Source organism: Copidosoma floridanum, unplaced genomic scaffold (assembly GCF_036245765.1).
Source record: "Copidosoma floridanum isolate Cflo_tuat_1 unplaced genomic scaffold, Cflo_Japanese_pri ptg000021l, whole genome shotgun sequence".
Classification (NCBI taxonomy): Eukaryota; Metazoa; Arthropoda; class Insecta; order Hymenoptera; family Encyrtidae; genus Copidosoma; species Copidosoma floridanum.
The window spans coordinates 1637019-1653154 of NW_028321898.1; the positions used below are offsets into that span (position 1 = coordinate 1637019).

At 28.3% G+C, this 16136-nt stretch overlaps 1 protein-coding gene across 1 annotated transcript in view; it reads left to right on the plus strand.

Moving 5' to 3' along the window:
* The window catches only part of LOC106642164 (protein CEPU-1), a 486141-nt gene that overhangs the window by 334646 nt on the left and 135359 nt on the right, over positions 1 to 16136 (plus strand). Inside the window, exon 6 of the mRNA XM_089594618.1 lies at positions 15621 to 15769. Within this exon, the coding sequence (XP_089450744.1) occupies positions 15621 to 15769 (149 nt within the window). The remainder of the gene's footprint in view (positions 1 to 15620; positions 15770 to 16136) is intronic.

The window sequence follows — 16136 nt, forward strand, 5'->3', positions numbered from 1 at the left end:
TCTAGCAAATGGTGAGATTCAGACTGTAAATATGAAAAGAGTCGAATCAAATACCGTCAGTAAAAGAATTATTCATTATCAGTAAAAAAAAAATATTAGGTTGTTTATAAGTTATAAATTGATTTTACTTATGTGCTTTAATAACTTCTGTTGTTTCAAATAAACTTAGTTATCGACTGCATTTGGGTGCATTGTGTAACAATTTTTATTATTTGAATCTGGAAAATGCTTATGTGAGCTACAATATTTGCTGAAATTAGTTGAGTCCTTTTTATTGTAAATAGGTTAAACATGTTTTTCAATACGCTTAGACTGTGTGTGCCCCGTTTGTCTCACATACATAGGACCACAATCTAAGCTTTTACTTAAATATGCCCAACTTCTTTTTTAATGACAGATATTTTTTTCCTATTTTTAAATAAAATGGTTCCGCGATTATGTCTATTGACAAAAATTAGATTTATTTTGCCTTTTTAATCATTTATCAGTTTTTTTCTAAAACAAAAAAAAAATAATTTTACACAAAGAATTTTTGTTTTCTGGTAAAATTAAATCAACGTGTTTAAGCGAGAGTTTTTTGTGTGATTTTCTAATTAGACCTCATTGAACAGTATTATCGTATCCATTGCTTGTTTCTACATTTTTTCAATAATCTCACTATTTTGTCGTGGTGATTTTGCCGTGAAGGTATCGACAATAATTTATGAATAGAAGAATAAAAAGCACTCATTTTAATTTAAATGGACTGTTTTAAATCATGAGGCACTATAGTGTCAGTGAAAGTTGGATTTCTTTAAATTTCATATAATAATTTGTAATGATTAAGTATTTTTTTAAAGTCTAGAAAGTTCAAACTATTACTATCTTCTATTTCAACAGTAAAATAAATACCAGGTACAAGGGTATTTATTCAATTAAGAAGTCTCTTCAACATTTTCTCACTTCTTCTCCAAACGCAGAAGACTTTATCCACGTTTCCTGCCTAATGACGAACACTTTTTAGTAGAGGTAATGCAGTGTTGAAAGTGAGATCCTCTACATACAACATAAAGACTTTGCTAAGAAAAAAAATAAATATGGAGGCCATCAGTAGAGCGCTAAGTTGTTTATAAAATTTTTCTTTAAATTTTATGTAACTTTGTTCAAGACAAATGTTAACCAGGTCTAAGACTTCTTGTTTGTAAGTTGAACATAAAAAATTGTTATTACTTATTGGGCTTTTAATTATGATTTTAAGTTGATCTGTGGGGATAGAAGAAAATAAATTAAGTACATTGAACAACACTAAGTTTGCATTATGTTATATTTTTATGCTCTTTATACTCTTAACTATCTGGCTTTAATTTTCAATAGTGTATTTTTGTTGAAGCTCTCGAAAACAAAAGAGTATTTCATTAAGTTTCTTAGCGATTACATACGTTCATGCATAAGTATATAATTCAATGGGTCTTTTGGGTATATCTTCTTTGCTCCAAAGCAAAAAACTAGATTTATTAGAAACCATAGAGATTATAAAAGCACAGTAACAAACTAAATTTGTAACTTATAATTAACTCAATTTTTTGATTTCACTGATGATGGATAATGCTATTACTGACTATATTTAATTTAATGCTTCTTATATTTACAGTCTTTATTTTACCATTTGCTAGACAAAATTCGAAATTTATCAATATTATCGTTATTGATTCTATGTGTAAACATTGTCGATCTTACTTCTTATATATTCAGTGTATTTCTAACCTTTAAATATAACGGAACAGGCAAAACAGCTGTCAGCCTCACTTAAAGTAATGAATAAATTATGAGAAAAAGCCAAAATTTATGATTATTATTGTTGAACCCAGTTATTAATGATATTTTGAATTAAAATATCACACTAACACCCAAGCAAGAACTCAGCTGATCACGCATTTATGTGTTACTTAGTGTTTTTTGTTAACGGTTTTTTCACATTATTCTAAAAATAAAGCATCTGCATTCTTCCTAAAACCACTTAGATAGTTGATTTAGATTATGAATAATAAATTTCCTTACAAATTTTTTTAATTTCTTTATTTTACAAAAAAAAAAGATGTACTAATAACTTAATTGTATCAGTAATAATAAAAGTTTAAGAAAATTAAATGGATTTACAATGAAACAGGCATTACATAGATTGTCAGAACCACATGCATCTAATCAAAATTCAACTAAGATGATGAAAGCGCACGTAATCAATATCCAAGCAGAGACTTAAGTAAACTCAAATACACAGTTAATTCACTTGAAGATTCTGTTACAATAATTAACAACTGTAATCGCATACACCTATGAAATTATATATCAACTTGTTTATTAATACGGATCTTTGCATATCTCTATGGATGCAGGGCCACCATATGTATGTGTACACACATATACTGTGTAAAATTAACTGACTTTTTTAATTTGTTGAAAGTTTTATAAAAAATGCTTTTTACTTCTGTTAATATTAATAACAACTTATTAAAAATATGCAACTGTAGTTAACTTGTCTCTGTATGCATATTTATCCTTGTACGATGTTTCAAGGCAATAGTACCAGTATTTCATAAGTTATCATTAATTTTTCTACAACTCAATTCCTTAACAATGTGATAAATCACTTTTACCTTTACTAATATTTATAAAAAATTATAAAAACTGTGTAAAAGTTTCAGTACGAGTTAGGTATTTTGTTTTAACATTACAGTGCTAGGCTGATAAAGTTTTAGCTAGATAGTGTAAAACAAAAGTTTATTTGGAAAATTTGTTCATATATTTTAAACCGTCGTGTATAAGTATAATAAAACATGCAATTTAACGTAACTTTGTTGTAAACAGAGAACATATGTCCCTTTGACCTATATAATTGTGCTAAGCTGGTTATAAATATAATTAACTAGTAAAGTCTTTAAATAAGGTGACGATTTATTAAGAGCTAATAAGAAAGCAAAAACAAGAATACGAAAATGCTTGATGTTAACTGAAGCATTATTCCGTTGGTCTTTAGGTGGTTCTTTCATGAATCCTGAGTCAAAGGTGCCACCGTTAAGTTCATATTTATTAATGCTGCTTAAATTTTAAGCGATTGCTTATTAGTATTGTTTATTGAGGCAAATTAGGTACTCATTTAAAATTTTAGATCATACTATACCATGTATTATTTCATTGGAATGATTATCTAAAATCCTTGCTTAACCTTAAAATACCAGCAGTGAATGCTTACCTATGCTTTTAACATAGGAAACGGAAATGTATGCCTGTGTTTCTATTAATATCCTTTAGTTAAGTCTGTGAACACATATGTTTTGGTATAGCAATATGTTCAGAATAGCATGACCTTTGTTACATTATTTTGTTCACCTAATTATGTTTAATAAGTAAATAACAAAGCTACAACTTTCATTAAAAAAATTCCTAGTTGCCTTAAGAACACATGTTTAGAATTTCATTATCAGTTATCATTTTCTTGCGTTTATATTTGTCAGCCTACTCTGGAAATATGAGGGGTAGTGTATTGTTACTCAATCAATGATTTCTTAAGATTTTATACTATTCTGTTTATATTTATTTCATCAAAGAACCTTCTCAATGCCAATTTCATCAGGCTCACTTTATTTGTATAAAAACTAGAAATTTTAATAAATTACGTTGTATGGCCTCTTATTTATGAATATTTTTACATAAAAAAATTTACATACGTAAAATAAAATAAAAACTAACAATTACATGAAAGTGCATCGAACATTAATTATCAACATGTTTCAAACTAGCTGTGAGTGGTCTGCGGACCCCGACTACGGTTGAAACCAAATTCCAATTGCTTTTATTGTAGACGTTGGCTATATATAGTCATAGTAAATCGGATAAAATATCAATTAAATATAGTAAAAAAAGGAATGATTAAATATTTTTATCATACATTAGAGAAATAACTACGACTTATGAGAAAATTAATTACTAAAAACAACGTATTTTAAGAGTAAATCAACCAAATAAGTCAGTGACTTAAATAGATGTAATATTGGTATGTACAAAATCAGAAAAAAAAACAAGAAAAAGAATTGTTACCATGTCAACACAACATCATTATTATTCTTGTAAACTGACAGTTAAGTTTGTGATACTTGAAAGTTTTAATTTATAAAATTAACTAATTAGCAAACAACTAATAATAACTTTTTTGGTACAAAAAATTTTTGATCACATTTTATAACCATTACTGCGTTATGAACAATTAATAATAAGGTTTTAATTTTGTAGAAAACTTGGTGACGAAAGGACTGACGAAAGTAAAATTTCTTAACGAACAATAGTCAGAAACAAAAGCAAAAAAACTTAATAAAAAATCGATAATCGCTATCAATTTATTCATATAAATAAATGATACAATATTCTGTTTCGATGAAACACTTTTTCTGCATCATTGGAAAAATTCTGTAGGGAAGTAACTAAATATAGCTCCACTAAAAAGCATCAGCTTCAATTGTATTTTGTGTTTTGAGGCAATGAACAAAGCAGCTTTGAAAATTAAAAAAATTCAACTACCAATCTTCCTTATATTCGTCATAGCAGCATACCCTACTCATACACATTACAGCATATCCTTTGTTTTGTGTAAATGGTTATATTACAGCTCTGAAATTCAAGTTTTGTTTGTAGACCTAGTAGCTTATTTAAGTAATAAGGAGAATTGCTTGTTTAAAACTAATTTCAAATCATAAGACGTGGGTGTTTAGTGCCAAGAATGCGATAAAGAGCGACGCTTTACAAATATACATTGACACAGACATCTTTAAGTTATACTTACAAAAAGTACAAAAACATAAATAAAGTTCATAAAAAGCATTGTTTGAATGTGAACCGACTTATAGTTACAAATTTATTAATTGATTTAATAAAGCAAATTTATTTGTTAAATTTTTTTCTTAAATACTTGGGAATAAGTATAGGGGAACGTGCGGTGGAGGTGGGCACCTTTTTTTCATTATTTCACTGTGACAACAATTTTGAGTATTTTATTATTATCCAAGCGTTATTGACACGGTAAGAACTTTAACTTTACCGTGCCATACTTTGCTAAACTTTAATCTATATATATATGTTTTTTTTATGCTGAAGAACGAGAACATCCAAAACTGCTCACTCGTGCCTCACCATAGGGTACGGGTGAGCAGGGGGTGGGGCGCGGATGGGCACGGATAAATAATGCACCCAGGATGAAAGTGTTAAGGTTTTGAAACTGATATTAAATCTAAGTGTATTTTGCAGTACTTACAGTATTCGTATTAAAAATATTGTAACAAATAATATAATATACACAATTTTTAAGTATTAATCTCTTTTAATTTTAAATCACATTTTAATCACAATATTATCGCATTTCTTTGGATTGATTCATGCTAATACAACACTCAAAAGTAATATATTTTGAAAAATAATTAAAATAAAGAATGAGATATCGTTTTGAAAAATAATTGGTATATTTTCAATCGAGATGCAATCTTCCTCGATGCAAATATTTAAGTTAAGTACACTATATTCCATTGTTGATGCGTTTAATGGCAATTTCCACATCACCATCAGTCCAAGAACGCTTTGTGCTCTTTGAACAATAGTTTCGAACCATCACTCTTACTTTATAAACTATTTGAAAAACTACATAAAAAATCAACAAAAATAAAAATAAATAGCCTAACCTATAAAGTATGACAGCTGACAGCTAACCACACACAACTGGTATACCTATACCTACAAATAGCAGACGCTCGATGCGGAACTGCTTTTTTGCTCGGGCCCATTTGCGCCCCACCTTGGTGCCCATTCCCACCCTCGTAATACATATTTTTATTTAATAATAACTCTTTTATTACAAGTAAAAAAAAAATATAAAAAATAGCTTGTCAAAGTTAAAGATCTAAGCTTTCGAATAATATCATGGATAATTATGTAGGTCATATATAATAAATTTGCCAAGTAATTAAAAATTTTTTTTTAGTAGGTTATCTTCGACTTAGAATAAAATCAGCTCGTAGTAAAAAAAAGCGTTTAGTCCGGTAAATTTGTTTGGATGGAGAAACTATTGATGTTGTATATGTCTATTAAAGAGGATTAAGCTAAAAATATGTTTTTATTTTTAAATATTTGCATGCCCATTTTATCGGCTATGCCCACCTCCGCCCCACGTTCCCCTACTTTAGTAGAGCAGCTTTCGTGTAAATTAACTGATATTTATTTCCTTTTATTTCGATGTGTTATTTTTAAAATTAATAAATAATTATTTGTACAATTTTGTCTGATTTTTAAAAAATTTTTAACAATGAAAAAAAAATGTCTGAAAAAAAAAAATTTGAGCAGCTAAGCTGGCAATTATTTTTTCCATATACTTGTTCCTACATACATGCATTTACCCATACTTCACCCTCTTTTTCTAAATTTATTTAAGTACGAACTAAAGGATAGATTTAAAATAAGATAGGATCATGTAATAGTAATTTTCTATGCCAGAAACATTTAGACGTTTTTACAGATCGGATACATGCAATTTTACGTGAATTTTTTCACAATGTTAGATGTTAAATTACAGTTTTTAGAAATGAAGCATATAAGAAAGGATATAGTTTAAATAATTGCTTTTTTTTTTGTATTTTTCATACGGTTTGATGTAAATGTTTAACGTCAATAGTACCTATCTTGAAAAAAACATATATGAGTGATGAACACCCTTAAAAGTCACTTGCCAGACTGTACTACTACCACTATATTGAAAAAAGGAGTACTACAAGATGGTTTTTTATTTATTTTTTTGATACAGTTATACTTTATGTATTTAGTATGAATTACAAATAAGTGTGTGAGCGTAAGGTTGAAGATGTTAGTAACGTAGGCAGTAGGAAGTATTTTTTTATTTAATTGGAAGATTTGATTCAAGCGCACAGTATTGTACTGACTGGCCTATGGACTGTTAATATGACATTGTGTCCTAATATATTGTAAACACTCGTCAATTTGCTTAAAATTATAATATTAATTAAAACCATACCTAACCAACAAAAGTTTACTCATTTACACGATAATTGCACCTCCTTTGTACAGTTACGGAACATGCTTCAGGGATTCTCATATAAATGGGGATGAGGTAATTCTAATTATATAAATAAATGGATTTCAGAGTCTAAGACATTTCAGTAAAATGCTTCGCCTAAAGGGTGGAGCAAGGGCTTGAACCCATGAAATAAGGATTCGTAAAACAACATTGTTTTATAGAAGACATTTTTTTACTTATTATTGTAGTACATTCCATAGAATATCATAGAAGTATAATTAGATACTTGGGTACCCAACAATCTACTCTCCATTGATTTTCTGTATTTTACCGTTTATTAGGATACTTTTTTTTAACCTGTCTTTGTCTCATCCACATATAATTTAGAGTAAGAATCGCAAGCAAAATAATATACGTACAACATTTGTTTGACCAACTCTATCGATTTTATATTTGCCTAAAATTATAGTCTAATTTTACTTATTTTTGATAATACGATCAATTTTTTAGTTAATTAATTTTAAGTTTTTTTTTAAATCTAAGAAGAAATGTGTTATTAAGAATACAGAGTATCTTAACATAATAATGTGTACGTATTTCCTAATTCTTGTGTGTAACTATAATACCATAGAAATTTATTGAATTGTTTTTTTTAATTACGAAGGAGAGTTATAAGTAATTGTGTTATTTATGAAAATTCTCTAGAATCAATTCAACTTACTCTTTTCAAATGCATATAAGTGTATCATTAACATACATTTGACGTTAATATGACATTTACATTTTATTAACAAAAATTTATTATACGGCACGACCATTGAAATATCTACAAAAATTTCATCTTTTCTCCAAATATTTATTAACATGTTGTTTCGAAGTATTATTTCTTGTTATATATTTAGAGTAACCATTTGTTAAAAATGAAGTTTCGTTTGTACAAGATTTAGGGAAATTTTTTGTACATTTTTTATGAATCATACAAGGACTTTGTTCTGTATGAGGTCTATGGAGCATAAGTTTAACTACCAATTTCGTAAGCTTCGTATTACCAGAAGTAATTTCAGCTGAAATAATTACATCAATTTGTTCAGGTGTAATATTTTTATTATCATCATACAAAGTTATTAAAATATGTGCATAAGGTAGACCACGGTTTGAAATTCTATGAAATAGACGTATGCTGATACTTTACCATATTAATCATTTTTAATGATGTCATCCTGATGATGATTCATAAACTGACATTAATGTCAAGTGAAAAAGTCTAACAGTTAAGTTTGGAATATCATTTGGTGTTGTATTCTTAGGAAGTTTTGATAAAATTAACTTTAATTCTTTTCATTCATAATTGCATGTGACTGTTACAAATAAGTCTTGTCTACAACATTATCTTATAAAGACATTGCATTTTGATAATGTTTCTGCATGTATCTTGGACTTTCAATGTACGTAGATGAAAGTATGAACATATTTCTAATTTTTTTCTTTGTTTCGAAATTCTTACAAATGTTGAATGCACTATTAACAATTGTATCTAATTAACCTTACTAACTATTTATTCTTAAAATTCTCTGATTACATCCTTAATAATTTAAACGGTTATATTGAATCATGATGTAAGAATGAATAAAAAATTAATGTGTTAGCCGTCCCTCATGTAATAATGGATAAAATTTTTTTTATTTTGTCTGTAAGACAGTCTGTAGAAATCATGTTGTAACATACTTAGTTATTTGCTCTTATTTAGGTAATTTTTCAAATAACTGGTACTCTATTCTAAATCTTTTGAGGAAAAAAATAATGGAAATACCATGGCATCAATAAAATGAGACAGTTTATTTAAAAATGTTTCTTTTGGGTAATTATCGGATAATTCTTTCCGGTATACACAAAGATTAAGACTTTCTGTTAGTCCAGCGTCTGAAACTATAAAAGCACTGCATCCTGCTATCAATGGTTTATTGTATGTATGTTTTTGCTGGCCGGTTTTTCTTAAAAAAATAGTTTCATGATTTAGTAATTTCTTTCTTTATTCGTGATTTGATTTAAATGTTTGTACTTTTTTGCTGTTAGATTTTCTTTCATAATTTTTGTCAAAGTTTTAATTAGTTTTTTAAGAATTTTGAATATTTATGAATATTGATATGGCTATGTTAGAGAAAAAGCTATATTATCTGACTATTTTTTTAAAAAAACAGAAAGATATTGTTTAGATTATCTAATACATCAAGATGTTTATTGCGTTATAAGAGTTTTTTTATGCAATCAAAGAATATTGTTTAATATAATAATATTTTTTATTGATGAAACTACTTGTTATTTCAAGGTTGTACTAACATTTAACATAAAAGTTAAAGGACTGTTTTTTTTTTCAATCATATTCGAATTAAATGAAAGTTGTCAAAAAAACTATTAAAGCTTATATACCTTTTTTCTCTAAACACATCGGAGAGTTTAAAAAAAACTATCAACGTGCCACAATAGTACCTTCAGGGTGGCGTGGAAATTTACTGATAAATATGTAACTAATGCTTAACGATGTAGATCAAAAACTCTTTTTTCTCACAAAATACTGGGCACTAACCTCTCTTCACTAACAGATGTAATTTAAAGACTCTCCTCTTAAGTTAGAACAGTAGGGGGTTAGCGTACCGAGCATGCAGGGGGCGAAGCCCCACTAGTGTATATATACATTAAGTGCTAGACTTACCGACACAGTGGTTCTTTTTAACAGTGGACTAATCAAAAATCCAAAAAAAAAGTTATTTTACGTTAAGAATCAGATGATACACAAAATCATCATTATTTACTACTTTATACTAGATTAGAAATAAAATAATAATTTTGAAACATATTTGTTTTTTGAAGAACAAAATCTTATTTTCTGTTTGTATTTAACCATACCAGTATAGATGCAGGAGACACCATAATTGTTTAAATAATCTCTCAAATGAGGTGACATCCCATGTCATACACTTAGTATTTATTACACAGAGTTTTGTTCTAAAACGACAAGAATTCAAAGCTCAGCTATCTTAAAACATCGAGGATACACTTGCTTCTGCAACCGCGTTATATATATCTTACTTCTTTTGAAACACGCTACCGTGGCAAAACTCAAACTACGATTGCAATCTCTAACAATCTAATAAAACTCTTAGCTTACAACGTCAATTTGCAGTAGCACATCGAAGACTGTGAATAAACAACAATTTCAATACTAAAAGTAATAATGAGCTTCCAAGAACAGCAATGGATCAAATGAATGGTATGTATAAGGGAGTCAAGGGCTATGTTGTTTAAATTTTTTATTGTTGTTGACAACGTTTGAACTTTACGTGAGGTAGTCCTTTTCAAGTCACTAAAGTACAATACCAGATAATAACAAATCATAAGAAATTTATAGAAGATAACATAATAAATAACAACGACTTACAAATTTGCAATGAGGAACGTCAAAAAGATCAATAATACGTAAATGTAAGCTAAACCTTATGCTCAAAGTAATCACAGCAACTTAATCACAGCAAACTTAACGAAATCAAGCTAAGGCCAAGCGTACGTACACAATAGATGCACGCGCGCATGTGAGAAAGAATGATATGGCAAGGAGTACAAACAAAATAGATGTGAACAGCATATGTATTTTAATGTTTATGTATTACATGTATTATGATATGAGCAACTATTGATTATTTAAAAAAATGTTTAGCGTAATTTAAAAAAAAAATATTTAATTCTTGAGTGTTTATAATGATATATACTGTGTTTAATTTTGTTATATAAACCATTTCAGAAATTAATCTTCTATAAAGTAAAGCTTCTTGGTCTAAAACCTTAACGGAACTGAACTTGAATGTGTGGCCGGTCTTTCTCACATGCATGTAAACAGCAGAAGATTCTTTTTCATTTCTACAGTCATTTTTATATTCCTTAAAACATTTTTCTACTTTCCGAAATGTTTGACCTATATAACATTAATTACAGTCATTGCAACGAAACATATGAACTGAACATAGTTCATCTTGAATTTAAAATTTTGTCTTTTCCAAGATAATTCGAAAATTTTAATTTGTAATTGGGTTTAAAAACAACATAATAATTATATTTCTAAAAATGTTATTCAAGAGTTTGTTCACAACCAATATTATAAGGTAAAACAACAAAATTCTTAGGTTTATAATCTGATACATTGATATTACTAGTAGATGCAAATTTAACTATTTTAAGTCTAGAATTTATATGTTTAAGAATAAAGTTGGAGAGATAATTGTTAGCTTGTAAAATGGTAAAAACTTCGTTGAGGTTGTGTTGATGGAATGATCTATCTGAAAGTTTGATCGCCCAATCATCTAAGGAATAGACCACTCAATTTTTTTGGGAAACGGGGCTATCGAAAAAGAAGTTTAGATGGATATAAGCATGTGTTTTTTCGTACCAATAAGTTTTAATTAAACCATAGTTGTCCCAGTGGATTGTTACATTTAAGAAATCAATCAAATTGTTAATAGATTTTTCTAATGTACATTGAATGTGTTTATCTATACTATTAAAATATATCAAAATGTCATTGATACAACTATTGGGAATGCAGGCAATAATGTCATCAACAAAAATTTTTAAATATTTTATTGGAAATTGGCAAGTGTTAAAAAGAATAGTCATTCTATCCTAGATAACAAAGTCAGCTAAAATTGGACTGCATGGACTGCCCACAGCAGAGCCAAATCTCTGTCTGTAATATTTGTTATTATATATAAAGTAATTGTAATTTATAATAAATTTAATTACTTCTAAAAATTCACTTCATGATAAATTGATTTTTAAAACCAAAATATTTTTTTAATTGCACCATTGACAGCCTTGAAATAGATATTATTAAACAAAGAGGTTACATCAAAGCTTACAAGACAGAACTCTTTTGGTACCTTATTATAAGAAATTTCATTAGTAAACTTGAAACTATTCTTTACATTATATTTTAAAATCGGCAAATTAGCTGTAAGAAAATTTGCGACCCACTTAGAAAGAAAATAAGTAGGGGATCCGATGGAAGAAACTATTAGTCGAAGGGGTTTGTGAGGCTTGCGTACCTTCATAAAACCGTAGCATCGTGCTAAATCACATCTATCTCTAACACTTTTGAATAATTTTTTGTAATATAATGCCAATGGTGTCCGTAGTGTTTAAGTGAAATGCTTTAAAAAAACAACCTATGTATATTATTTTAAAATCTTGCTTAATTTTTTAGGTCTTAAGCCTGCTTTGCTTATATTAGCTCTATAGTAGCCATACAATTTTATACGTGGAAGTTCAACTTTTATGTGTGTTGATAATTTTTCCATGTTATGACACATATTAAATCTTACATTTTTGTTTATATCCTACAAATTTAAGATAAACAGAAATTTGTGCATTTATTCTTTAAGGCTTGCGATACTTAATATCCAGCTGAATGCCAGTTAGTGGTACGTGAATTCTATTAAAAGATATAGTAGAGCTGGCTGCTTTATCTATACATAACGTTTAGTGACTTAATTTTAATGTCTGTGTTGTACTTTCTCTTTCATGGTTTAATGTACCTTTTTGCATTTAATGAAAGCTTTAAAATGCATTGATGGAGGCCTAACAAGGTAATAATTAGCATGACTTCGTTTGCAATACCCAAGAATTTGAAAAAAATTTCTTACATTTGCTAGACAACGTTAAAACAAAGCTTAAGCCGTAATAAAAGAGAATTTGATTAACTTTCTTGTAAAGATGTTAAATTATTACATTTCACTATAACGCAATTAAGCATTTGTAAGTTTAATTTGACTTTTTTTACCTAATAGATTTTCATTCTGAAGGCTTTTTTATCATTTTTTTTGTTTAAAAAATAAGACTTACCAACACACTTGACTTTTCATTAAAAATTTTCAGTCCCAAAATATTTGTGTTGAGTTATTTTTATTTCAGATTAAAAACAAAATAGTTTCTGTAAGCGTAAGATACATTAAATTTTCAGCTTTAAAGAAGCTATTTTTTTCGCAAGATCTCATCTAATTCAATAAGACTATGTGAGTTTTCATTTTAATCTAACATCGTCTTAACCGATAGAATAATCTGGAATTCCATATGCTGCTACTAGCTCTCATAGTTTTTTGGGATTAATGAATACATACAATTTTTATCACGTTAAAAGTTTTTTTAGACCTTTACTTATTTGTTTCTCATCTGAGCTGCTGTCCTGGGCTTGTTATAATTAAGAAGACTAACTTAAAACATGAACACTTTACTAAGAATTGTCCGTCTTTGATAGTTCTTTTTAAAATCCTTCAAAATAAGAAAATAACTTTAAATAGCTTATAAGGATGAATAAAGACTTAGGATGGTGGTACACATATCTGATTTTAAAAAATCGAAGTAATAGAGCAATGGTGATCGATTTCTATGGCTGCACTTTGAGTCATAGTGTAACTAATCAGACAAATAGTAAATTTGTAAAAAGTTCTTAGCATACTTATTTCACATCTGACACACACGTTTTGTAACAAAAGCTTTGTGCATGAAAATTTGTCAAAATGTCATTAACGGTCATTTGTCTCACAGCTCCTTATTAAGACTCTCCCAATGTACACTGGTATAGCAAGATTAGAAAAATAGCCATGTTACAAACAAAATCTTTAAAACTAGCCACTGAGAATATCAAAAAAACTTTTGTTTCTCATACATACTGAAGAGTATCACAAATGTTAATTTTTAATTTTAGAGCGGTTATGAAAAGCTTATCAATAAACACTTATTTGTCACAGAATATATACTTTAACTCGTTCTTTTTTACCTTCCAACCTAAATTTTTGACAATTATATTATGTGGACTACAAGAAATTTTGTTTTAAATAGTTCCTGAATTATTTAATTAATTATATAAATATAGTTTAGGGTTCACAGCAACAAAAAAACACCACTTGGTTTTTCTTCAGCAGAATTTTTTTATTTATATACTTGTCAATATATTGTCTTATCATGGAGACCTTTTCAAGACTATTGACACATTGACATACATATTAGCTTATTGTACATAAAATATAAAATAAAATAAGGGTAAAGATACAACACACGTACTACCTCTTAATTTTTTACGCAAAAATTTCACGCACTATAGACCAAAAGTTTTATTTTATACACAAATCATTTTATAAATAAAGGAGAGAACTTTTCCAATTATATATTGTAGGGAGACTGTTCACACCGACGGACAAACAGGCAATGATATTACCAGGTACGTGGTCTTCATGTACATTTATACATTAGAGGTCAAGTTTAATTATCGAGCTATTATTTTGATATTTTTGTTATTTACATTTACATTACAGTCAAAACTATCGTTATATTAACTCACATGAGATAAAAGACGGACTTTTCAGATTCATTTTTATATAGTCTCTCATGTTTTTTTAATCTGGTCGTAAGTTTTGTGAACTTTGGCGTATAAAGATTTTGTTACACTTGTAACATTTCTTTGAGTATACGACGTGTGTCTTTTGTACTGTGTAAAAGGTACCTTTTTCCAAACTTATAATTGAAAATAATTTGTTGTTAGTCCTATTTATCACATAAAAGTTTTTGGATTTCAAGAAATTATAGCATTTAGAAGCAATAATTGGATTGTAGGATATAATTATGAGCGGTTTTATGGGTTTCCTGAAGAAAATGTTGTTGATTTTTATTACTTCAACAGTATTTTTAAAATCTATTTTCTATTATTTTTGTAACAAAGTCTTCTGGATAACAATTCGTATGTATAGAATGTTCTTAGTTTCAAATTTACTATCATAGAGTCTTAAAATTCTGTCAATCATTTATTACTATGACTTTTTCACTACTGGTGATGTGAGTGGTAATTTAATACACGATTAGTACTGCTAGATTTTTTCTACCAATCAAGAGAACAACTTTTGTTGTCATGTCTAATGATTAACATGTCTAAAAAGGGTAAAGAGCCGTCAACTACGTTTTCCACTGTGAATTGTACAAAACTATTGTAACTAAACAATTTATTCGAAATATTGTATACTTGTGTTTTTTTAATTATTGTTAAGATGTCATCTACATAACGGTTGTTTAGCAAAATATTATCTTGTAGTTTAGATAATATATTTTCTTTAACCTTTTCCAAAACTATATCAGCAAACACCGGGCTCGTACATACCTCATGGGATACCCTATGGTTTGATGAATGAAATTTTTATTGAACCGGAAACAAGTTGAGGCAAGCAACAACTCCTCACCCCCCATAAAATCATCCATAGACATGCCAACATAATTTTGTTAACATTTCCTTTTATTGCTTAAACCTCTCATGATAAGATTATGGGGAGATCATTTCCTAAGCAATGTTCAAGTTGTCAAAAAACGAGCAAGTGGAAGTTCTAAGGAAAATACTCTTTCTAATTATATAAATGAACCTAAGTTGTTAATTTTTGATTTTACTGTGTAAGCATAAATTTTTAAAAATCAATAAAAATATGTCAATTTAATAAATTTCTGAAACTTTTTGGACTATTATAAAATGTAGAATAATTTTTAGACCGAAATACTCAATCATAGAAGTCCGAGATGGATATAAGATTTCCATGCGGCTCACTATCAAACAATTCCATAAAACTGACGTTGGTAGTTACAGTTGCGTATCAAGTAACAGCCTAGGAACAGTTGAAGGGGTATCAAGACTTTATAGTAAGTACACGTTATTTTTTCTTTATTTTATTCAAACCGTGCATAATAAAAGTTGCAGTTATTGTCTTTAACTGCTTTAAGTACACTCAGAATAAAAAAACCATAATTTTTATCGTGATTGTCCTTACAAAAATTACTGTGCAGATGGTAATTGTGGGACAAAGCAATACCTCAGAACTGTTTGACCTAACTTAGTCAATTTTTAACATGTTGAACAGTAAAAATCGTCTGGTGTGCAGGAAAATTCCCCCCCTACTGCTCTTATGAATATGTATGCATGTATGTATGTATGTATACATAGATAGATTATTGAAATGTAGCATCATTTGTTCAACTCGTCCGTATGTAGAGATAAGATCATGAAATA